Raw genomic sequence first — 26,074 nt, forward strand, 5'->3', positions numbered from 1 at the left:
TATTATATGCGGGAATTTGATATCATAACTTATATAGCGAGATTATGCGAAACATTTTATGTTCTCTTAATCTTTTGACTTTTCAAAGGGGCTTGCCAATTGCTTTGCATTCGGTATAACAAAATAAAGACACTACCTAAACATAGAACTTACGGGTGAATGCTTGAGAGTTGTTGTTTAACGAGGTTGGACCTCTTGTTTAAAAGATTTGACTTTATCCAACTTTAGAGTTAAGACAATTGTTGTAGTTGGAAGGTGCACCCGAGGGTGAATGCTACATAATCATGATCTTACGGCTGAATCAAGCTGTTGAGAATATCTTAAGTTGATCTCGGTAACGTGACAAAAAAATCGATCCACGGGAACATGTTGTGCTGCAAAAAAATCGAGAACATGATCTGACGTCGTCGACGTTCTTCAATTCTAGGCGGCGAACGTTATTCTCCCTCGTCCAACGATGGACGGTCATACCAAATGTATTTCACCCTCCTTGTGTCTCGGGGTTGAGTCCTTGGTTGATTTCGTCCGGTTGATCCACTGAGACCTTTTAACGTGACATTAATGTACCGAACCATGAACATCTGTGGATTTCCACCGTTGAAGCGTACTAAAATTTTGAACAAATCAGCCATTGTTTCAAATCTACACCTTAAAAAATTAAACAATCAATGAAAAACTCATTCAAACATTTTATCAAACACTTGGAGTGCAAATTATACATAAACCCTAAAACTCATATCTACAACATAAACATGCAAACATGCAAAAAATCAAACATCTAAACAATTAAATCACATGCAAAAAATCAAACATCTAAACGTATAAATCACATGCAAAAAATCAACATTTAAACAAAACCCTAAAACTCATAACTACAACATAAACATGCAAACATCTAAACATATAAATCACATGCAAAAAAATCAAACATCTAAACATATAAATCAACATGAAAAAAAATCAAAATTTAAACAAAACCATAAAACTAAAAAAATCTAATTTAAGAGGAAAAATCAAACATACTAACATAAATAGGTTAATGGTGTTTTATTATGAAAACTTACTTGTTATTGGAGTGTTGTTTGATTTGAACTTGAAGGATTTTCGGATTTGAGAGAGATTTGAAAATTTTAGATTAGAAATGAGGAAATGAGGTTTTGTCTAACCTTAAAACGAACGCAACATGAGTTAACTCACGCGAGATTTAACAATAGCGTGAGTTAACTCACTCAAGGGTATTTTGATTACTTCAGTTGGGAACGAGCAAAATGCGTTGGGCAAAGAGCATAATTCAAAATTAAGTACTCTAGAAATACTCAAGTCTGCTAGTGTGTCTTTTGCCTCACAGGTGACAAAAATTCATTATGATTTTGGCTAAACGTGTGTTGAAAGTAAAATGATTTACATTTGTGTTTAAAATTGAGTTGGTCAATAAATCATTTCTATAATTATAAAATAAAATCAATTTTAATTGAGAATAATCAAACATAATAAACAAATTTTACATAATTATAATCACTTTTAGGTAAAATTCATGCATGATCCATTGTGGATCAATACTTCAAAAATGTTCAAAACTCAAATGACCACAAACATCGTCTCTTGATAGTATAAGTTATAATGGTCCTCCTCATTGTTTCAATCGAAATAATGACTTAATTGATGTTAGTATGATTAAAACAACGAAAAATAAATATAAATTTCGTTGATGCCATAAAAAAAAACCGCACCAAAATATATCAAATGTCTCCGGTCTTTATAAGGTAAAATCAAGTATAATTGAAAACAACGTGAAACAATAGCTTAATCAAAGTGAAAACTAGCTCTATTGTATTTGGAGATATATGCATTATTACAACATCTGTGATCAAATTATAGCTAGACTAGAAATATGTCCTAATACCCCCAAAAATTGAAAGAATATTAGTGTGCGATATATGCACTTAGTTCAAATCAATTCATCAAAAATATTTCTCATGTCAAACTTACAATTGTTACATTCTATAGCATTAACCACTTCATGAAAAGCTGAAACACTACATGGAACCACCAAACCATTCCTTTGTTCAGACCCAAATTCATTGTATGCTTTCTCCAACAACATCTTGAATAATGAATGTGAGAGGAACCGGGTTGGAACGTATTATTAGAGATACATAGTTTAGTTACAAGGAGTACTAGTTCTATTAGTATATATAGGTGTAACCTCCCCATAAGTGGGTTAACTTTCTCATTTGTAATATTGCATTTCACTATCAATAGAACAATTCTATAAGCTTTTCTCTCCTTCATCAATGGATGCCATGTTTCCTAACATGGTATCGAGCAAATTTGGTATCCTCCTTGAAGGATTTTTCCATTTGCATTTTCTCGAGAAAATATATTTTTTCTCACTTCATTTTCCTTCACTTTCTCGAGAAATTTCTTTCACCTTTCTCTGTTTTTCTTCTTCGTCGTTCCAATCGGATTTTCTTTTATCTCAATTTCATCCACTTTTTTTTGATCGATTTCGTGTTTTGCGTATCCTCTCCTTCACGATTCTGTTTGCAATTCAATTAGATGTTGTTCTTCTCATTTTCCCCAAATCCTAGGGTTCCAATTTTTTTTTCTCCTGTTTACTCGGTGATTCTTCCTTCTCTTTCCGGATTTGGTTTCGATTTTATTATCGTAATCCAATTCGATCGATTTCATCTTCAATTCGAATTTCTTTTCGCATTCTTCGTTTTTGCGTCTTTTCCCCAAATTCGTTTTTCATCATTGTGTTTTCTTCCTAAATCCTATGTTCGGTGATTATACATATATTGATTCATCGGATTTGCTTATTCTAGTTGAATATCATTCACAATATTGAGCACAATGCATCTATTCTTTTCTTTCGGAAGTTCATGATTCTCCATTCTTTTCCACGTGAAGAAGCCTTTGATTATCATGATCACTAGGTGTTTGCTAAAATTCTTCGGTGAAAATATGTTGGTGCGGTTCTAAAGAGTTATTATCATGAGGGAAATATGTGAACATTCCTCTGTTTTTAGTTCACCTTTGCATTGGATAAGTGTTCTTTGCATAGAGTTTATGAAGCTTCCTGCGAGTTCCATGATTTAGTTGCTGACTTTGTCATCTAGATAGGTTAAAGGTTCTTGGTTTTGGAATTATTGAGTATTGATGAGGTTATGCTTCTCTTGCTCTAATATGGCTCGAAGATAATATAAGTTGCGGGCGAGTACAATTCGGTTTTTGATTGTTTGCCTTTCGTTTATTCTGGATCGTTGGTGAGGTTACGGTACTTTGTTGTACACGGTGTTGCTGATTGTTAGCGTATTTTTATGTTGATTTTAATTTGCTGATTTTGTGGACGCACAATTGTACTAGCCTTGGCGAGATGATATCGAGAACTTGTTCCTTGAAGCATAATACTTGCCCATTGTTTGCCCATGGTTTTGTTGTTAATGCTTGGCATAAAAAGAGTTGAAGACTTATAGCAAGATTCCTCTTCTTTGTGGCTGCCTTATTGTTCTTTGGAGTTTTAGTTTTGGTTGAAGAAGGCTTTAAATTGTTAGACCGATCCTTTGAAGTATGAGAATTGGCTTATTTTGGTCAAGTTGTGGAACTTTGGAGTTTTGTGTTTCAACCTTGTTTGTGAGCCTATGTCTGTTTCTCTTGACAACATATTCACACTCATGTTTTAGATGAGCATTGGTGATGATTCATTCTCTTGGGATTATTGTTTGGACCTCCTTGCTCTTGTTGCTTTGGAATTACACTATTTTTGGCTGCATTTTGGTTTTATTTGGTGCACCATTACTGCTGGATTTTGTTTGATTTCTGGTTTTGGCTATGTTGGTTTGTATATCATTTTGAAGATTACAAACGAGTTTGTTGTGGATATGTTTGAGCTTCATTGTTGGAAGCATTGGTTTTAGCCTCTATTTGAGTGCATCAACATGGATTTGTTTTCTATGGTTTGAAGACACATCACATGGTTATGCATCTCCATTGGCTTGCATATTATTTTTCTTGTCTCGGCTCGGCATAGGAGGGCATCACTTTTTATCTTTGGAACCTTGGTCTTGTATATGACCTCCTTCCATTGTTGACTATGGCCTTTCCTTGCATTTGGTTTTTCTTGTCTCGGCTCGGCATTGGAGGGCACCACTTTTATCTTTGGAACCTTGGTCTTGTATATGACCTCCTTCCATTGTAGACTATGGCTCTTCCTTGCACTTCTTTTCTTCTTGTGCTTCTATCTTGAGTGATTGAACACTCTTGATGGTTAAGCGTTGTGCCTTAATTGGCTTTGTTGATATTGGCTTCTACCGGATGGTGGTTAAGCGTTGCTTTGATGCTCCTTCCTTCAATTGGTTCAACCTTGAGTTGTGGTTGCTTCTTGTTGGATGAGCACTTGTTTGATATTTTTCTTAGCCGATGTATTTCCGGCATCTTTCCTTGTATTTTCTCATTTCAAGTTGGATGTGTTTTTTGAACACCTTCCAACTTGAGGGACTATTAGAGATACATAGTTTAGTTACAAGGAGTACTAGTTCTATTAGTATATATAGGTGTAACCTCCCCATAAGTGGGTTAACTTTCTCATTTGTAATATTGCATTTCACTATCAATAGAACAATTCTATAAGCTTTTCTCTCCTTCATCAATGGATGCCATGTTTCCTAACACGTATCTCTGTCGTTCATCCCCAACATATAGTGCAAAAACACCACTTTTTTTGGACCCAACTTTTTGTGGTTGGATTTTTTTCTTCTTCCTTGTATTCCTTCATCAACTTTAAGTGAGCGAGGGTCGAGTCAACTCTACCTACAACCTTTACCTTTTTTGCAAGTTTCTTGATCGATACAATCTTTTTCCCTAACATCTTGTTAATTGTAACTCTAAATCACCTCAAAAGAACATTAATTTCAGAAAGATAAGATATAAGGGAGGGAGATAGATATAGGATGGGTGAAGTAATAATGACTTATAGCATTATCTTTGGCTAAAATAACATGACATTATAAGGGTTATTACATAAAAAAATTAAAGCATCACTTTCTTACTTTTGAATACTATGACTGGAGTATTAATTAATTCATTTCTAAATGCATGTTTAGTTCCATTTTTTAAGAGTTAAAATTGATGTGAGTTCTACACCTAATCCAGCACTAAAAATATTGGAAATTTTAAAGATATATTGATGGAGATTTGATTGAAATCAATTCAACACGAGATATATATTTTTTTCCGTTGTTTTAATCATACTAACACTAATTTAGTCATTATTCCAATTGTAAAAATGAGGAAGATCAAACGTCAAAAAAAAAAAAATGAGGATGATCATTATAACATATGCTATTTTGAAGTAGACATTTCAGATTACATAACTTCTAAAAAGAGTTATATAAAGTTTATCCAAAAAGTTTTTCAAATCAACGGTTATAGGATTTTCAACGTCAAAAATTTAAATTCGAAGAGGATATATGTACGATAAGACTTTTGGGAAGTAGAAGGCACATGACATCATGCAACGCAACAGCTGGTTTATTTTCTTATCTATAAATTGTAAAATTAAACTTCATGCAAATGAGTTCATTTCCGTTCTTTAAAATTATACCTAATAGATAAATACATCTAGATAACATGATAACATATGTTATTGACACCGTTGAAAGAACGATGTATGCAACCCATTCTAATTTTCTTTTCGGATTTTTATCTTTGGACACTTTGTGCATCTTTTTTCTTTATACATTCTATTTTACCAACTTGCTACATATGCTTCTTGCACTTTCATAGAAGAATGCTGCTCTTTACCCGGATGGTTATGCTCATTCCCAAAGTAAATGTATGAATTGCCTGCGTAAGTTAACATGTGTTACGTGAGTTAAGTCACGTTACGTGACTTAACTCACGCGACGTGAGTTAACTCACGGCGGGTACTATTTTCGTTCAAAACCCGGCGAGGCAACCACAAAGCTCCATTTTTTCTTTCCCTCCACCTCCAAAAACCCAAAAGTGCGAATTTTTGGGTCAAAATCTTCATTCCAAATCATTGCAAATCGTTAGGAATCAAGTTTCTACGCTCATCAAGCATCAAAGAACAGGTAATGTAGCGTCGAAACTCTTCCTTTTTTGCTGGTTTTTCGGGTAGTTGCGTTTTTTTATGAGTAGGCGTAGGGCTCGGCGTGAGTTAACTCACGCCGGTTGTAGAGCTGCGTGAGTTAACTTGCGCGGGAAGATAACACTAGCGTGGGTTAACTCACGATGCTGTGTTGCTTGATTTTGAATTTTTGCGCCACTTTTTTTACTTGCGGCACAAGTTATTTATTTATTTTTTCTTGGTTTTTTTTTGTTGATTAGACATTGAGTGGCATGGTTGAAAATGTGGTGGAGGATGGCGTTGAACCAAAACCGTAATTGTAACCGTTTAGGTTGAAATGCTTATTTGAAGAAAAAAACACAAGAATGGTGGATTGCAATGCTTTATGGAGTTCACAACCATGACTTGGCGCCAAAGGTATTCGGCCACCTTCTTGTGGGTCGACTAAAAGGGGAGGAGAAGCAAAGAGTTATCAACATGACAAAGAGCTTGGCAAAGCCTAAGAATATTCTCAAGGATTTGAAGGAAAAAAAAGTGTGACACTCATCAAGCAAGTGTATAATGCACGAACTAGATGGCGCAAGGGGCAAAGAAAGGACAAGACGAGTTGAAATACTTGATTACAAAGTTGGAGAAGCATCGATATGTCTACTTCACAAGAGCAAATAGCGAGGAAACCACTCTTGAAGACTAATTCTTTGCTCATCCGGATTCAATTGATATGCTTAAAACTTTTCCCACCATTTTGGTCATGGACTCCACCTACAAAACCAATACCTACCGAATGCCGTTATTTGAGATTGTTGGTGTCACCTCTACCAAATTGACCTATTCGGTTGTGTTTGCCTTTCTTTCCTTTGAAAGAGAGAATAACTTCATTTGAACACTTGAGATGTTGGTTGGTCTTTTGACCTCAAAACGCAACATGCCTAAGGTGATTGTCACGCGATAGGGACCACGCTTTGATGAAAGTCGTTGCGAAGTTCTCCCTAAAACGGACCATGTACTTTACTATTTTCATATTGAGAAGAATGTCAAATCTAGGAGCATCACGGATTGTAGAGTCAATGCCAAACCTTCGAAAGGAAAAGGAAAAGTTGTTGATAAAGATGCGAAGGAAGCGGATGATGACAAGCATAGTGAGCTTATTAAGAAAATGGTGAGGGCTTGGAGAGATGTCGTTAACTCTCCTATGGAGGAATCATTTGCAATTGCATGGTTGACATTCAAAGATGAGGTATGCGAGCCGTTTCCATTGTTTGTTAAATATGTTGAGGAAACCGTTTTGCCCCTTAAGAAGTATTTTGTGAGGGCATGGACAAATAAATACTTGCAGCTAGGGTGTAGAAGCACCAACATTGTTGAATCGGCTCATGCACAATTGAAAAGATACTTGAGGAGTAGTGTGGGAGATTTGGCATCATGTTGGGATGAAATTGACAAAATGTTGAAAAACCAATTTGGTGAGATACAAGGGAGTTTTCGGAAGAGCATAACCGTCATGGTGCACAAATACAAAAAAAAAAAAAACAAGTTACTGCGAGTTGGAAGGGTATGTCTCTAAGGCCGCTTTGGGCTTCATCGATGACGAATATGAACGCTCTAGGAGATTCGGCTTTGCTAAAGAAGATTGTGGTTGTGTGCAAATGGCAACGTTCGGGTTACGTTGTGCTTGTATTCTTGCCGAGAAGAGAAAGAAAAATTGCCTATTCTTTTGGATGAAATACACCCTCATTGGCGAAGGTTAAGTGTAATTGGACAAGAGGTTGATGCACATTTTTCCGTTACGGAGGAATGGGACGTCATTCAAGAACGTATCAAGAGGTCCCATTACAAGATGAAACTCTTCATCAAATACAAGTTGTGTGAACTAGGATTTACGGAGGAAACAATGTTGAAGCCACCTCCGAGAAAAGTGGCCACCAAGGGGGCACCTAAAAGGGTGAAGTCTAAACGAAAACGAGGTCCACGGGTCGAATACCCTCTAAGTGGGAGACTATTGACGCTCAAAATCCCGATAGTCAATGCTCACATGGCAAGAGTAATGTTCCAAAGAGTAAAGGTTCACGTCTTGACATTTGGTCCTGCTCACATGCCTCGACTCCCACTTCAAAACCAAAACCTTATTTGCAAATACAATACATTTCACAAATTCCAAATCTCATGAGACCTTACGTTGAAGACATTGTGAATGTTAGAGGGGATGGTAATTGTGGTTTCCGGGTCTTAGCTAGGCACATGGGATTTAATGAGGAAGATCATGTTTTGGTTCGTCATGCACTTATTAATGAGTTGAAAACTCACAAGAGTGACTACTTGCCGATATATTCTACCGAGAGCCGTTACAAACTTATCTTGGATGGTTTACACCCTCCAACAAGTCAAAGTGGTATTGCGCCTCTAGAGAAATGGTTGACTACTCGGATATGGGTCACATTATTGCTAGTTGCTACAATAGAGCGATTGTTCTATTGACTTTGCCCGAAATGGGTGGTTCATGTGAGACATATTTTCCAATGCAGGTGCTCCACCACTTAAGCCACATTCCAACATAATGTGTCTTTGCTTGATTCCCAACCACTTTCTTCATGTGAAGTTGAAAGAAAATTGTCCACTACCACCTCCTCCTACGGAGTGGATGACTCACAAGATTGGTGAGGCGGAGAAATGGCTTTTGAGTTTTTGGATAGACAAACGCCTTCAATGAGCTCATGTCTAAGGAGCAGAAGTGCCAAAGAAACCAACAAATGAGCAAAATCCTATTACTTTGGACACTCCGGAAAAGCCAAAGCAAGAGTTCGAAGTCATGGACGAAGACGAATATTATGCATTATCACTAGTCTAGTTAGATAGGTTATGACACTTTTGGGTCGGTTGGTGTTCGTCCTATTTTTTGGTGGTATTACACCCCGACATATTTTTGGTGGCCGATTGTGTAATTTGGATATTTATGGCCAATATGCAACAAATATTATATATTATATAAATATATGAAATGAATTATTTTTGGTGGTCGGTTATGTCACAACATTTATTGCTCGCATTACGTAATTTAAGGATGAATTTCGGTCATTTTGACCGTTTATGTGAGATTATGTAATTTTATAAATTTATGGACAAATTTGTGTAATTTGGATCGTTTACGTGTCATTAAGTGTGTTTAAGTGATTACGGGTCATTACTAGCGAATTTGTGAAATTTGAATTTGTTTGGATCGTTGTGTGATTACGTGATTGTGAGAAAAACGGTGTTTTTGTGTAATATTGTTCGATTATGTCTTATTATCCGATAATCTTGTTAAACTTGCGTAATTCGATTAAGTTATGAATGTGACGTGATTACGGCTCATTTTTAACTTTACAATTAAATGCGATGTTGCCTTGCATTAAATGCGATTTACGGTTCTGTTATGAACGTGAGTTAACTCACGCTAGTACAAATGGCAACGTGAGTTAACTCACGCTAACTCATCTTGCAATTAACACTAGCGCATGTTAAGTCACGCAACGTGAGTTTACATACGTTACCATTTACTAGCGTGAGTTAACATGCGTAGGGGTATATACGTAATTTACTTTGGGAATGAGCAAATCCATTTGGATAAAGAGCAGGACTCTTAGAACACTTGTATCCTTAAACTTATCAATTAAGAACCTCTTGAAGATCTAACTTGAGTCCTTGATTAATCTTTCAAGTTTATTTTTGAAAAGTAAGTTTATTTGTCTTGTTTTGACACTTATAAATTATTTATAGCAAGTATACGAGAACTTCGTTAACAACTAAAAATGAAAATAGACTATCAGCTTCTTGCAAATGCTTTCTTTACATTGAAAAGATTTCTCCATATAGTATGTTTGGTACAAGGTTATGTGAAAGGATTTAACTTCTTGAAGTGTTGTTGGGTTTAATTTAAAGCAAGAGTTTAATTTTGAATGATTATAAAAGCATTCCAAGTTATTATAAGGTGGCGATGTAAATATCATAAGTTTTAGAAAACATTTGGAGCATCTTACATAAATCTTACATGAGAAACATGAGTTTACATTGCCACCTTAATTAATATCTCAGCTTCTCTTGGTGCCAGTCTCGAACTGTGTACCTTAAAGTTGAAGTGTGACCTTACAACCATTGGCTTCACAGGAGACTTGGCAATATCTCAGCTTCTAAAAACAAAAATAAAAACGTTTCATTTAACTACTCTCAACAAGTAAAAAATATGTCATGTGTAAAAATCAAATCAAAATATAGACTATAAGAATTCAATGTGCTAAAAGATTTAACGAACAGAGCATGAATAGAAATTCCCATGTCATGTGTAAAAATCAAATAAGAATTCAACCTACTATCCACGTGGCTAAAAGATTTAACCAAACAGAGTATGAAGACAGTGATCCACAACTATGCTAACTAAAACAAAATCCAAAATCCAGTTTAAAGACAGTGAACATAAGCAGCACCAATATCCACGTGGCTAAAAGATTTAACCAAACAGAGCATGAAGACAGTGATCCACAACTATGCTAAGACTAAAACAAAATCCAGTTTAAAGACAGTGAACATAAGCAGCACCAATGGCAGTAGTTTAAAGACAATGAACATAAGCAGCACCAATGGCAGTAGTAGTTGTCTTCAAGCTTCAATATAGCATCTTGCCTTAGGCAGACCATGGCTGGCCTTCCGCCTGCATCAGATCATCCCAATGCTCACTCATGCCTAGGTAATCCACAGCACCTTCAGGTTCACTGATAAAAACAGTACCAAGTACAAGTTATTTAACTTAGAAAATAAATAATGAAATGCCAAAAAAAGTTGGTGAAAATTAGCATGTGAAAATTGGCATAAGCAGTTTTCTAAGTTTTCAGCATAAATAATGTGGCCTCTCACTATGGGAAACCATAAGTATACGTCTCTCCCATGTTACATTCAGTACCATCAAAAAAGATCCAATGGTTAAAGATTGAAGAATAACGTGACTGGATTGAGCCATGGTCTACTTATAAGGATTTCGTTGAATCTATAAAGTTTACATTCCATATAAATCACGATAATTTATTATGATTCCAACCAGATCACCATTAATTCAAACATCAATCACTTAATCCCATGCAAAAAAATTAGACATATCATAACAAATACTAAACAATCAATCACATAATAGGTTAAAGAACCTAAGGGTGTGAAAAGCCATAGGACGAATGGTTAGGAAATCCTGAAATTTAATTCATAACAGGGGAACTAAGCATCAAAGAGAAAAATATTAGACTGGCCAACTAGACTCTCTATTGCATATATAAAGTTTACATTCCATATAAATCACGATAATCTATTACGATTCCGACCAGATTACCATTAATTCAAACATCAATCACTTAATCCCATGCAAAAAAATTAGACATATCATAACAAAATCACTTAATCCCATGCAAAAAAATTAGACATATCATAACAACTACTAAACAATCAATCACATAATAGGTTAAAGAACCCAAGGGTGTGAAAAGCCATAGGACGAATGGTTAGGAAATCCTGAAATTTAATTCATAACAGGGGAACTAAGCATCAAAGAGAAAAATATTAGACTGGCCAACTAGACTCTCTATTGCATATAAGGTTTACATTCCATATAAATCACAATAATCTATTACGATTCCGACCAGATTACCATTAATTCAAACATCAATAACTTAATCCCATGCAAAAAAATTAGACATCTCATAAGTACTAAAAAATCAATCACATAATAGGTTAAAGAACCTAAGGGTGTGAAAAGCCATCGGGACAACTACCGTTAGGAATCCTGAAATTTAATTCATAACAGGGAAGCATCAAAGAGAAAAAATATTAGACTGGCCAACTAGACTCTCTATTGCATATGTAAAGTTTACATTCCATATAAATCACGATAATCTATTATGATTCCGACCAGATCACCATTAAATCAATCATCAATCACTTAATTCCATGCAGAAAAAATTAGACATCTCATAACTACTAAAAAATCAATCACGTAATAGGTTAAAGAACCTAAGGGTAGAGAAAAATATTAGGCTGCCCATTTTATTCATACATATTTAAGATAGGAGTGAGTAATCTTAAAAATAAAATAAAAAGGTAATCTTATATATAATATACAAATGCAAAGAAGTGTTGCACCCAAATTCTAGAAAAACCCCAGGCTTATCCATGTTTTTTTACTAAGATCCCCCCACATGGGCGTCAAAATTCTAGGCCATGTGCCATTTCTAGCCATTGATGATATCCAACAATCAAACCATGTCATTTGTATCAAAGTTACTTCTATCAAAATCATTATGCAAATCTTATTATTATCCAAATCTTTGATGCATTATTAAGCAGCAATAAAAAGATTGTGTTAACCTAGATAAGAAAACAATGATTTAGTTGTCATGTCAATATATCATTATTGGTTAGGGAGATGAGTATGATTATTTAGAGAAAACTGTACAAAATTCTGAACCTAAGAATGGTGTAGAAAAGACTGAAATCTGATGATAGAGTTCATAGTCGAAACTTGAAGGATGATGATGATGTTGATCATTGGTTCAAGCATTCAAAATCTAGAGATGGTTCACTAGGAAATCGGTATCTGGCAGATTTCAGAGTAAATAGACATGACACTAACTATCACAAAGGATATTCTTATAATAGTGTCCTAGCAATGAAAAATATTTTGATTAAGAGGAGATTAAGCTAGCTGCAAAACAAAGGGTATAAACTATGGTTTCTCAGTTGCCTCAAGGGGTCCTGTTAAGATTCAGATAAGAACTTGGAGAACCCTCCTTTAAAAACTAGCTATCAAGTGGAAAGAACCAAACATCTAAAGTACCCCACCACGATGCAAGACTAAGTCACCTCACAATTCCGAATCCCCTATTTGATTCAAGCCATTATGTCATGGCCAATGCCTAAAAGTATGATTGGAGTTGTGTTCTTTTAGGCCTAATATGTAAGTTCATAGTGGGGTATGATGAAATAACTGAACCACTGATTGTGTTAAATAAAAAAGATGCTTTCGAGTGGGGTGAAATGAATCAGCTGTGAAAGCATTTAATGCCTTAAAATCAAAGTCACCCGCTTCCTAATTTTCCAAGTCATTCAAGATCAATTGAAATGCATCCAGGAGTGGGATAAAAGCCATATTGATGCAGGAAAAAAGGCATGTTGCAATTTACAGAATGTCTATAGATGCGCAGGCACTTGAATATAAGATACATATTAATTTATTAAGCCAGCCAAATAAACTAAAGTGGAGACAATCACAAGTAAAATGATGAGGCTATATTGACTGATAGGGACGATCATATTGGTCATTACTTGTGATTAGAATGATATGGTAAAGATATTTGAGAGGGAATACTAATTACTAAAAGAGTGACTGATAGTTCGGATATTGGCATGTGAAAATTGGCATAAGCAGTTTTCTAAATTTTCACAAACAGTTTCACAATACAAATGAGGTTATTCTTATAAATGAAGTTATAAGACTTACAGTAAAATAGAATCAACCCCTAGTTTCCTAACAGCTATTGAAAGATGCTTCTCAGTCTCCTTAATCTGTCTCTTGTACCCTAAGAGAAGAGATCAAAATACAGTTAAAAACCATTCAAAAAATAACTAAATAAAATAAAATAACACATTCAAAAAATAACTAAAATAAAATAACTAATATAAAATAACTTACTCTTAGCCCTGGGAGTTCTCCTAGCCCTGTGAAGTTCCTTGTTGATCTGTTTCAGACGCCTCATAAGCTCACGGACAACTTTGGCCTCAGCAGACCTCTTCTCCCTCTCCGCAACTCTCCAAGCCTCGGCTGCAGCTGCAGCCTTCTCAGCTGCAGAAGATGCAGCAATCTCAGCAAGGATGATTGCTCTTTCGAGCTTGGCAGATCTGCCTTGCTGAAACCTAGCCCTAGCAAGGGCATGGAGACTCCTCTGGCAAAAACCTGAAAAAGAAAGAAAAACACAACAACAACATCAGATATCAAAACTACAAAAATATCACAATTTAAATTCGATCGTTCGAACAAGAGATGAACTCGATCGTTCGAACTCGAACAAGAGATGAACTCGAAATGAACTCGAACTATCGTTCGAACTCGAACAAGAGATGAACTCGAACAATCGTTCGAACTTCGAACAAGAGATGAACTCGATCGTTCGAACAAGAGATGAACTCGATCGTTCGAACAAGAGATGAACTCGATCGTCGAACAAGAGATGAACTCGATCGTTCGAACAAGAGATGAACTCGATTGTTTGAACTCGATCGTTCGAACAAGAAATGGATACGAGAGAAGAAATCAAAATCAATGGATAAACAAACAAACGAATCAGAGAAAATTACCTCATTCTTCTTCTTCGTCATGATCTGGTGATCTGAAAGTGTTGAGAGTGTTTGTTCTGATTGGTGATTTGAAAGTGTTGAAAGTGTTTGTTCTGATTGGTGTAGTGTTTGTTATTGCAGTGAGAGTAAGCATATATGCTTTCCTCCAAAAATTCAAAAATCCCGCGCGTTGGCGTATCGGATCTGGTAGCGCGTATCGGATCGGATCTATTGTGTTGGGCTTTCGGGCTGAAAGCCCAAACAATTTGATGAAAGAAAAAAGAAAACGAGAGAATTTTTTTATTTAAATATAAATAAAAAAATAAACATAAAATCGTAAAATCGAAGAGGAAGAAGGGAATACATAGGATCGGATCTATGTGGTTTATTGGGCGGTGAGGAAGAAGGGAATTTTTTTTATATTGTGTATTGTTGTTGTGTGTTTTGGAATACATAAGTTTTGTGAAGAGGAAGAAGGAAGATAGAACTTGAGGTGAGGTTGGGAATTGATGATAGATAAGGTAGAAGGAGGAAGTTTTGTGAAGAGGAGACGGATGAATCTATCATGGTAGAGTTTTGGGAAGATTCTATAGAAGAGAGAAACGCAGAGAGGAGGAGGAGGGCGCATATATATGACATTATGAATGAAAACAATTGTGAATGAAAAGAAGTGAATGAGAGTATTTAAAAGCAACGCAGCCGCACCAACACAAACTAGGGTTAAATATGTTGACCGGACAACAACATAGTACAGGATTTGATGTGATGAGTCCAGCCCATTAATCTTTTTAGTTTCATTTTTATTTTTTAACTTTTATTATTATTTTAAATAGTAAATATTACTAATAGTTAGGAACAAATTAACACTTAATAAACACTGTATTAGTAGTATAACTGTACTACCCTGGAATAATCAATTAATCGAAAGTTTGCAGTGTTTTTAGGGTAGTATTATTTTGACATGTACTCGTTTCCATTTAAACAAACACTTTGGTTATCAAAAATCATGGATTTTCAATTCGATCAGACATACTTTTTAATATTAATTTTGGCATTTTTTGCAAAATATTTTCTTTCCACTAGGTTATACACAAAAAAAATAAAAAACAGAAAAATCAGTAGTGAAAACAACATTGAACTTCTGATTTCTAATTTTAGATTTTTTTTTTGAAAGAAAAAAAATCTAAAATTAAGCTGTAAGTCCTCTATTTTTTATTATAAAGAAATTTTGAATTTTAAGTTCATTCAATTAATGATGTATGTGGTAAAATTGATCAATATTTGACAAGAACATTTAAAACCATTTTTCTCTTCCTCACTTAATTTAACATTTTCTTACCAAATAATTTGGTTGCTCATTTAACTATCAATGAAAGTTCTTATATAATGACAATTATCAAACCAAATAATATGGTATATCATTATTAACCCCCTCGAAGCAAAAAAAAATGACCTTTCTACATTTGGGTACGGTTTGGGTATGGGTTTGGGGTGGGTACATATATCCCCGTTACCGGTCCGTACCGTATATTGAAATCGGGGAAAACCCAAACCCGGTCAAATTGGGGAAAACCCATCAAATCGGGGTTGGTTTGGGTGGGTACCCATGGGCATGGGTTTTGTTGCCATGCCTACCAATAAGAATGAAACTTAACTTTATCCATAAGCTGCGGAATGGATGTATGTGAATTATTAAAAAACATGTTGTTTCTTTCATTCCAAATTAACCGGACGCACAATAGCCAAAGAAGCTAAGGAAAAATCGACGAGCCTTCATACCACCCAAGTAATGAGTAAACTAAAGGAAATGAGCATGAAGGCCGTGAGGATCTACTACAGCCACGCATATCCCGAGCCAGAACCATTTTGCCAAAGAGAGCCAAAAGTGGCGCAATGAAGAAATAGATGAGGGGGAGTTTCAACTTGCCCGGATGCCGCCACACAAGATGCGGCCTCGGTTGACATAATGCCGCGGTTGAATAAATTAGATTTGGTCGGTAACTTTGTCACGGAGCAAGCGCCAAGCTAGGATAGACACCTTCAAGGAAACTTAATAGTTAATAAGTTAAGCGTAATATGTAAAACTAAAGATTCTAGTTGCGATTTTTGGTGGTAGTTGCGGTTTAAACCCGAACCTTACATATATTATGCAAGGTCTCTACCAGCGAGTTAAGCCTACGATAACAGATTCTAATAATTGATTAATATAAAATAAAATTCTTAATTCAAAATAAAATTTATATCAATTAATATAAAATTTACTTTAAAAAGACACCCTTAATTTACAATAAAGTGGTGAGCTGATTGTTACTAAACATGACTTTTTAGCAATACGAGCTTACAAGTTATAAGTTAATTTGTTGGTCGGGCCAATGAGACCCTAATAAAATGCAAAATTGGTTATACGAAATTGTTAAGTTGAATATCTTTTATGGTGACACGCGTTCAAATTTGTGGTCTTCGATTAATATGTGTTTATAACGAAGCTTATTACTTCGTTTAAATGAATATAAGTTGAAATCAAAGTTATAGCTAAGTAGTATAAAAAAAAAAATTGTGGTGGTCGGGGTTTGAACCCCGGATTATTACTTCGTTTAAATGAATACAAGTTGAAATCAAAGTTATAGCTAAGTAGTATAAAAAAAAATTGTGGTGGTCGGGGTTTGTATCACGAGAACGCATAACATGTTGTGCAAAGAGTAAAAAATTAACGTTATTAATGAATGTATTGTTACGCTCAAATCATCGCATCACTATCAACGTGGCTAAAACTCTATCTTATGGAATTTTTTGAACAAGATCTTGTGGAATGCTTTCATGTAAGTTTAGACGTTTTGATCACTAACAGAAAGATACACATTAATTACTAACTAATCATCAATCACTTCAAAGAGTTTAATGGTTAATTTATTTCAATATTTTGTAATTGTTTAATTATTTAATTGCAAACCAAAATTTATTTTTGGAGTCGGTATAAATTGATTCATTCTTTTTTTTATAAAAGGTTAAATATCTAGCTATTTCTCATGATTTTGTAGAGACTGCTCTTTGTTTTACGGGTTTACATAACCTCGATCAATGCATATAACTTATTATTGCTCTCTAAAAAAAATTATATTGAAACAACCAATTAAGAGTTTTTTAGCAATAATATCTAGAAACAACGGTTAATCAACATCACTCAAATTAAGAATCAATGTTTTGTTTTTAATGGGGAAATATATTATTTATAAAGAGAAAAGAGCAACCAAATACAATTGACGCCGAGCACCAGAAATGCCCCACTACCTTAGAGAGAAAAATGAATCAACATCAGACAAATTAAGAATCAATGTAACATATCAATTGCAAGGTCTTAACCATTAATATTTTACCAAAAAAAATAAAATACAAAACACGGGAACATTGCAAGGTCTGAACCATTAATCTTTTGCCAATATTAAACACTAAACACGGGAACATAAACCAAGTCTTATAACAATTAAAGTTACAAAATAAAATAAAAAAATATTCAACAACAAATCAGCAAACATAACTAAATCAACTAATCATAGACATTTCAAGTTACATATTTTTATTCATACTACAACACTTTCTAGACAAATCAAATGTTATATTCACCGGTGACATAGCTACCAAGGTCTCGTACGTGCACCAAGGAGATAATGAATTTGCTATATCAAGCCAGATAATTAGTTGAGTCAAATTTTGATTGATTATTGAGTGTTTGTGTTGAATTCAATAAGGTCTTTTCGAGACAATGAGGATGATGAAATGAACGGGTGTGTTCGGCCACTTTTTTTTTTGGATCAAGAAAGATGAATTGTGAGTCGGGTTTTGAAACTTTGATAACACGACGATTATACGACCCATGAATTTTCTATTGACTCCCAAAAGTACATATATACATTTCATGTTTGTCGATCAAACACGTTAAGAATGGTAAATAATGATTACGAGATAATTACATATAATGAAAGAATTATTTTTTGCAATTTTTGTTGATTAAATGCAATATGCAAGCTGATTGTGATCACTAATTTCTTGCATTGCAGCCACATTTTGGAGGAGATATTGCTCCTTAATTCTTTTGGGATCATCTAATATTTTCCAAGAGGAATCAACCGCTATGTAAGTTTCAGTGAACACGTTTTCAAAATAAAAATAACTATGATTCTCTGGAGCAAGACAAGAAAGAAATACACAAAATTGGATTGTAAATTTGGTTTTGGTTTTAAAATTAGAAAGTTGTACACAATAGTACCAATAATGATGATATTTAATGATATAATAATCAAACTTTTCTCTCCATAAAAAGAGATACTCATACCCAAATAGTGAACCCATGCCATATCTTATTCATTCCATATTATAACTTTAAGATTCAAAAATATGGATTTATAATTTTTACAATCATTCAGGAAAAGTAGGTGATAATTTTTAGTAGGTGATAATTTTTAGGCAAAATTACACAATTAGTCCCTTAACTTTATTTTAGGTAACACTTTCGTCCTTTATCTTTTTGGTCACGATTTAGTCCTTTATATTATAAAATGACAATATCTTATCATTTTTTATGAGATTTTTTCAAAGAAATTTTATTTTCTAGACTTGTATGATGAAGATTTGCATTTGTCTATGAGTTTGATGAATTTTTTTTGGAGTTTTTGATTATTTTTTTCATAAAAAAGGATAACTTTGTTGTTATTTTATAACATAAAAGACTAAATCGTGACAAAGATAAAGGACGAAAGTGTTACCTAAAATAAAGTTAAGGTACTAATTGTGTAATTTTGCCTAATTTTTACAATCTTTGCGTAACTATGCGGATTAAATCTATCAAGTCTTGTGAGACTCAAATTGACGATAAACTCTCTATAAAAGTTTTAATGATGTTGTATATGTAATACTGGATTGCTAGCTATAACAGACCTTTGGTTAATATCACTCATCTTACCACTACATTGTTTGGAGAAGAAAAAAACTACAATTATATAATATTTACCACGTCCCTTAAAAAAAAAAATTACTACGTCTTAAAATGATTGTTGTGTTAGATTTCTCATATAAATGTTCTGCTGATACTTTTATTTTTTTTTATGGAGTTTTGTCGGTAATTGGCAGACAATTTTTCATATAGATCGATTAAACTATAATTAAATTAGTTCATGTAAATGTATCTCAATTGGTAGGGAGAATGAATTTTAATATTTAGGTATCGGGGTTGAAGCTTCAAATCTCACTTATTCATCTTCAAAAGTGAATTTTTTTTGGTCAAGTAAAAGTGAATTTATAACCATTAGACTATTTGACCAAGGAAAAATATTATCATAGAATTAATTTATAATTTTAAAAAATTATTACTATCAATAACCATTTGTTATTAATCATTTACATAAGTTTTGTCAAAACAAATGATAACTACAGATAAACACGTGAGATGTGTTAAACAAATGATAACCATTTAAATGTCAAAAAAAAAAAAGATGTGTTACGAATATAATTACTTAGAATTTTACGAATAGTATTAATTTTAATAAAATAAACTTCCGTTAATAAAATAACGTAGGCCATATTTAAAAATAAGAATGGGGCTACCTTTTTTAGTCAAATATTGTAATGGTAAGAATATTTCACAATTTAAGGTAAAAAAATAAAATAAAAAAAAAACTACGGTAGGAATGTGCGCATCAACACATCAAATTATCCATGTAGTGATGCAATTATCAAGAAAAAGAAAAGGACATGTACCTGCGAGTATAAACTAGTTTCACATTCACTTTAGATTGTGGTTACAAAGTGACCTTGAGTTGAAATATCTTGACTTCTCTTTAGATATCAAGCAAGTATTTCTATTAAAATGTATTTTTCATACAATAATAAAATATAGTTTTTTTTAAAGAAATAATACAGAATTAATCATATATTTCTGAAAGAAATAAAATATAGTTTTGTAAAGTAGTTCATAATTTTTCATTTTCATATAAAATTAATCATATATTTCTCAATTTAGTACGAATGAAATAATACAGAATGAGGCATAGAATTACTTTTTTGACATGGAAATAATAATAATATATTCTATATATTTTGTTTGTACAAGTATTATTTTTTTTTATTTCCTATTAATATGATATGTCAAACAAATTCCTATTAATGTATATGGACAGCTAGTTATTTATATATAGAAGAAATCCAGAGTGTGAATAAAATTCATTTCCGGGGGAGGTTGGGATTTCATTTGGGTATAAATATAGTGCTGCTCTCGTCTTCTTCCTTCAACTTCAACCTTAATCCCTTCAAGTGTTGCAGGAAATTTAAAGGGAAAAAGAAAAAAAAAGAAAAAAAAAACCTGTCCACCCAATATTATTTTAGTAGTGTAAACACTACGCACCAAAATTTGAAGAAAACAAAATGAGATTCAAGGGAACACATTTTCCAGGCTTGGCTTTCTTGATTTTGGTATGCTTAGGATTTGACGCCGTTTATTGCTACAATCGACCACCGCCTCGTAAAACCATTTTTGTCCCTCACGATCTTGATGACTCATCGCCACAACAGGTGCTATGCTAAATTTCTTTAAGGGTTAATTAAGTTTTTAGTCCTATAAATATTCATAGTTTTGTTTTAGTCTCTACAAAATAAAATCGCGAAACTTTTTAGTTAAGACATTTTAAACTTAGCATTTTAGGAATTTAAAAATGTTGATGGAAAATTTTATAGGAACTTAAAAATGTTGATGAAAAATTTTATAGGAATTTAAAAAGTGTGATTTTATTTTGTAGGGACTAAAAACAAAATTCTGAATATTTATAGGGACCATTTACTTAATTAACCCTTTCTTTAAAATCATTAAATGCTTCAATCATATCACGACAAAAAACTGTTCAATGGTATTCATTGCTTTAAATTTTCTATTTAATCGTATGTATGTGCTGGCTCTTAAAATTTCATTTACATGGTATCATTCATTCACATGCGTTGATGTTACGTGGTACTGTACATATATTGTTGGGGTCGGTGAATAGGTGGAGAAGACAACAACATGGATTACCAATTACCAAATTGAAAACAACATGTAAACCGTCGGCAGTTAAGAATGGGAAGTGGGAGAAGTAACTGAGTTTTGTTTAACGGGATGCTGGCTCTATGATTATTTGTTTGTTCTTAAAAACTTTGTTTTCACTTCATGTCTTGTCTATTTGTTTCTCTCTCTTTTTTAATCAACATTAAGAAAGCTTTGCAGAAGTTATTGCTACTCTTTACTATTGACTAATTAATTGTATCATAGTGACCAGGTGATGTATTATATTTGGAAAGGAAAAAAAATTTGACCAGATAAAAGAAAAAAAATTGTTGTCTTGACCAAACTAAATAAAAAAAATTACTTAGAAAGAAAAACTATTTATTTATTACTTTATATTTTTTTTTACTACAACTTTATATATTTGCACTAACTTTATTAAAAAACATATTTACACTAATTAAGAATAAGGTTGAATTCTCCTTCAAAAAAAGAATAAGGAAGAATTCATTTAAAAAAGACTTAATAGGTTGTTTTAGCCCCCTAACTTTTCCAAAGTTGTGATTTTAGCCCCTAAGAAAAAAAACTACAAAACCACCCCCTAAGTTTTGCACCTGTGACGAGTTTGGCCCCCGAGGCCAATTTTGACTCGGTACGACGTGGCACCCTAAGTGAGGTGCCACGTGTTATTTTTATTTTTATTTTTTGCCTTGGGGGGCTAAAGCTGCTACGATTGCAAAACTTAGGGGCGGTTTTGTAGTTTTTTTCTTAGGGGGTCAAAATCGCAACTTCGTGAGAGTTAAGGGGCGATTGCTATTAAGCCTTTAAAAAAAACAAGGTTGAATTTTCAATAGGTTTATGCTAACAAGTACTCTTAGGACACTTGTTATATGTTTGCATTGGATTCAACAATATTTTAATTTAAAAAAAAAAAAAAAATCAAATTTATTATTTTCACCATTTTTCCAATGCAATATTTCTATTTTTATCCTCTTAACCAATGCATCAATGTCACTCTTTAGCATTTCCTTTTTCAATATTTTAACATAAATCTTTTCCCTCCTAGATTGAATGAAAAATAAAGACAGTAGATAAGATCAATCTAATCTAATATTTTACAATGTGATATATACTCTTTTCGGTCACATTTTATAAACAATGTTTTCTTTTTCAAATTTATTAAATAACCGAGTGTATATGGATTATAATATAACCCATATACATTCGTTATTTTATAAATCTAAAAACTCAAAAGTTGTTTTTAAATGTTATTGGAAAGAATATATAATGCTATAGGGAAATAGTTATAAAAACAAAAACAAAAAAAGAATATACTAATATGAACCTAATCCCATAATTACTAAATTATAAGCTAGTAATTTCTTCAATTTGCTTGGAATAAGGGATATCATACACTCTCCCCGAGTCTGATTCAGTTATTGTAGTGTCTTTGGTTGGAAGGGATGTCCTCCTACATTCCTTTGTTATTCGTTATGATGATAGAATTAATAGGTTATCGTTACTCATATTTATAGGCGGACAAACCGAGATAATTGACTAGTTCACGACTATGTCATTTCTCTACCTATGAGTGTCTATTACTTAGATCATCCACGTTGTATTAAATATTTATGATATGATGCAACTAATGTTTATTTTAATTGTCGTGTTTAGTTTTAAAATGCTAATGATAAGATTGTGTGAGCCATGTAGGTACATATATCTCAAGTGGGCCAAGACAAGATGAGAATAACTTGGATAACTGAAAGCCCAACTCCAGCAACAGTACATTATGGCCCATCTCCTTCAGCAAACGCACTTTCTGCTACTGGAACCACCACTTCTTACCATTATGCTCTTTACGAGTCTGGTGAAATTCACAATGTCGTAATTGGTCCCCTCAAGCCTAATACAGTCTACTACTACCGTTTGGGTGACTCAGCAAAAACATACAATTTTAAGACTACACCAGCTCAATTTCCTATCAAGTTTGGAGTAGTTGGTATGTGCTCTACATCTCATTAAAGCCACACTATTATTATTTTCATTTGAGAAAAGTGGACAATGCATTATAGTAAAAACTAGTTTTACATTGTGTTGAATGAGAATTCAGTATTTGAGTCATGTAAAAACTTTTAAAAGAATTGAATTGTTCGATCAATATGTGGACAATCCACATTCTTTGTTCTTGATCCACAAAATAGTGTGATTACCTGAATGCATTGAATCTAAATATGTTTTTATCCTTAGTTGCACATAATTGTTTATCTCATGCCTATACTTAAAATGTGCAGGAGATCTTGGACAAACAGAGTGGACAGTTTCAACATTGAAGCATTTAGGTGACTCAAATTACGATATGCTATTATTACCAGGAGACTTATCCTACGCAGATTTTGTACAAAATTTATGGGACTCCTTTGGTCGTTTGGTTGAACCATATGCAAGCCAACGTCCATGGATGGTCACTACAGGAAACCATGATATTGAGAAGATTCCAGTTGTCCACAAAGAGCCATTCACAGCATACAATGCAAGGTGGCAAATGCCATTTGAAGAAAGCGGATCAGATTCTAACCTATACTATTCTTTTGATGTGTCTGGCGTTCATGTTATCATGTTGGGTTCTTATACCGATTTTGCCCCGGATTCTTCACAATATAAATGGCTTCAAGGGGATTTACAGAAGGTTAACAGGGGAAAAACTCCTTGGGTAGTGGTGTTGGTTCATGCTCCTTGGTATAATTCTAATGAAGCTCATCAGGGTGAGGCTGAATCTGTTGACATGAAGAATGCAATGGAAGGTTTGCTCTATAATGCTCGCGTTGATGTTGTTTTTACAGGGCATGTTCATGCCTACGAACGCTTTGTAAGTATTTTTATTTTATTTTATCATTATGAGTAATGTTTTAGAAATCGAATCAAATTTGGTCGGATCAATCAGTTGGATTTGACCCTGGTTACTCCGTAGTCTAGTTGAAGTGCTGGTTCAATCAGTTTTCATTTTATATGTTTATTTATTTGTCATATAGGTCAACCGTGGTTGAACCGATTAAATCACGGTGCACATAACTCACCTAGTAATTATTCTTTTTTATTTTCTTAGACACGGGTTTATAAAGATAAAGGTGACAATTGTGGTCCAGTGCATATTGTCATTGGGGATGGAGGCAATCGTGAAGGCCTAGCCACAAGGTAATAAATAAATAAATATTTTGTTTATTTTCCTAAACTTTCTTAATTTTTACTTAACATTACCAAAGGCGAGGTGTATATAGTAGTAATAATTTTGCACTATATATAATATAAGTCATGATTTTAAATAATTGTATGTGGTGTGTGATGATAGGTACCAAGATCCTAAGCCGGAGATATCACTATTCAGGGAGGCTAGCTTTGGACATGGAGTACTAGAGGTGGTTAATGCATCACATGCACTTTGGAGTTGGCATAAGAATGATAATGAGGAACCTGTTGTTAGTGACTCTGTTTGGCTAACCAGCCTTTCCTCTGACCCCGCTTGTAAAGCTTGATATACTTTGGAAGTTAAATAAATAAATTGTCCTAGCAACAGTGATATGAACGGCATGCCTAGGTTAAGGTGTTATCTAAGTTAATTATTATTGAATTATAGATCATTTTCAAAAAATAATATTATAAATAATTTTCGGTGCAGTTACCATAATTTAGAGTTCATAAGCCGTAACAAAGCATGAATAGCACATAATCAAAGTGGTTGTACTTGTACATCACGTCAAAAAAAAAGTGATTGTATATGTCATCCAATTTCGATTTGTAAAAGTATTTTTGTTACGTAAAACCAAAGAATGTACACACAAGTTCCACATTAATAAGCCAGTAAAAAAACATTCGATAAGCTAAACGATATTAGATAACTCAGTTGGTTTAAACTAAAGGGTTAAAGAGTTTGAGGTCTTAAATTAAAACTCAAGACAAGTCTCACAACCAAAGTCTTATTCAAGATAAGCTAAACACACTACTACTAAATCTTATTCCCATTGAAATAACCAAAGTCTCACAACCCACAATCACCCACACACTCGACCACTAATTAATAGTATTGTTTGAAAATACATAAGGTTTAATAGCGAGTTTTGGCCCCCTATGTTTCAAGAAGTTGCGATTTTGACCCCCTAACTAAAATAATTACACACGTGGCGCCACGTCGGCATTGACTTGGTCAAAATTGGCCTAGAGGGCCAAAAGTGCAAAAGGCGGCAAAACATAGGGGGTCAAAATCGAATTATTTTAATTAGAGGGCCAAAAGCTGTTATTAAGCCAATAAATAATATCACTCATTTTAAGACAAGTTTTTTTTAGCAACACGTCTCCTATTGCGAGACGGAAAATATTGAATTTGAAGTCAAGTAAATACCGACTAAATATTGTTTCAGCAAGTATTAAACTTGGTTTTTTTCTGTCTATTAAATGTAAGCTTGAAGTTAACAAACATCCTTTTATTAAGTATGAGTTTCTTGAGGGTCATATACGGTTGGATTATAAAATCCGAACGGCATAAATACCTCATAAAAATCTCCAAAAACACGTTGAAATAGTTCGGATTTTAGAATTCAAATAGGGCGCGCGAGAAACCC

The 26,074-nt window shown here is 33.7% G+C and overlaps 2 protein-coding genes, 1 long non-coding RNA gene and 1 pseudogene across 3 annotated transcripts; 2 read left to right on the forward strand and 2 right to left on the reverse strand.

The window, feature by feature from the left end:
• Positions 1-1,893: 1,893 nt before the first annotated feature.
• LOC146910724 (protein SMALL AUXIN UP-REGULATED RNA 51-like) lies at positions 1,894-4,870 on the reverse strand (annotated as a pseudogene).
• Positions 4,871-8,254: 3,384 nt separating this feature from the next.
• LOC146910725 (uncharacterized) lies at positions 8,255-8,798 on the forward strand. Its single transcript, XM_085729458.1, has 2 exons — positions 8,255-8,480; positions 8,614-8,798. The coding sequence occupies exons 1-2, from the start codon at positions 8,255-8,257 to the stop codon at positions 8,796-8,798; spliced, it is 411 nt and encodes a 136-aa protein (XP_085585584.1).
• Positions 8,799-10,366: 1,568 nt separating this feature from the next.
• LOC146910726 (uncharacterized) lies at positions 10,367-15,092 on the reverse strand. Its single transcript, XR_015018611.1, has 4 exons — positions 14,456-15,092; positions 13,794-14,054; positions 13,602-13,680; positions 10,367-10,833 (listed from the first exon to the last, which is right to left on the reverse strand). It is a non-coding gene; the product is annotated as an uncharacterized LOC146910726 (long non-coding RNA).
• A 5,517-nt stretch (positions 15,093-20,609) lies between these two features.
• PAP20 (Purple acid phosphatases superfamily protein) lies at positions 20,610-25,122 on the forward strand. Its single transcript, XM_085726672.1, has 6 exons — positions 20,610-20,730; positions 20,790-20,995; positions 23,172-23,460; positions 23,753-24,327; positions 24,565-24,653; positions 24,808-25,122. Exons 2-6 carry the CDS (start codon positions 20,849-20,851, stop codon positions 24,989-24,991), a joined length of 1,284 nt encoding a protein of 427 aa, XP_085582798.1. The 5' UTR covers positions 20,610-20,730; positions 20,790-20,848; the 3' UTR covers positions 24,992-25,122.
• Positions 25,123-26,074: the final 952 nt, after the last annotated feature.

Source organism: Medicago sativa, chromosome 7, assembly GCF_051527215.1.
Source record: "Medicago sativa cultivar Bolivia chromosome 7, Bolivia_mono, whole genome shotgun sequence".
NCBI lineage: Eukaryota > Viridiplantae > Streptophyta > Magnoliopsida > Fabales > Fabaceae > Medicago > Medicago sativa.

Excerpts from the sequence above, each read along its gene's own strand:
- LOC146910725 (XM_085729458.1), top strand. The coding sequence starts at position 8,255 with ATGAGACCTTACGTTGAAGACATTGTGAATGTTAGAGGGGATGGTAAT. Across the intron at positions 8,481-8,613 it reads CCCTCCAACAAGTCAAAGTG|GTGCTCCACCACTTAAGCCA; the intron begins GTATTGCGCCTC and ends TTTCCAATGCAG.
- PAP20 (XM_085726672.1), top strand. The coding sequence starts at position 20,849 with ATGAGATTCAAGGGAACACATTTTCCAGGCTTGGCTTTCTTGATTTTG. Across the intron at positions 20,996-23,171 it reads ATGACTCATCGCCACAACAG|GTACATATATCTCAAGTGGG; the intron begins GTGCTATGCTAA and ends TGAGCCATGTAG. Across the intron at positions 24,328-24,564 it reads TTCATGCCTACGAACGCTTT|ACACGGGTTTATAAAGATAA; the intron begins GTAAGTATTTTT and ends TTATTTTCTTAG.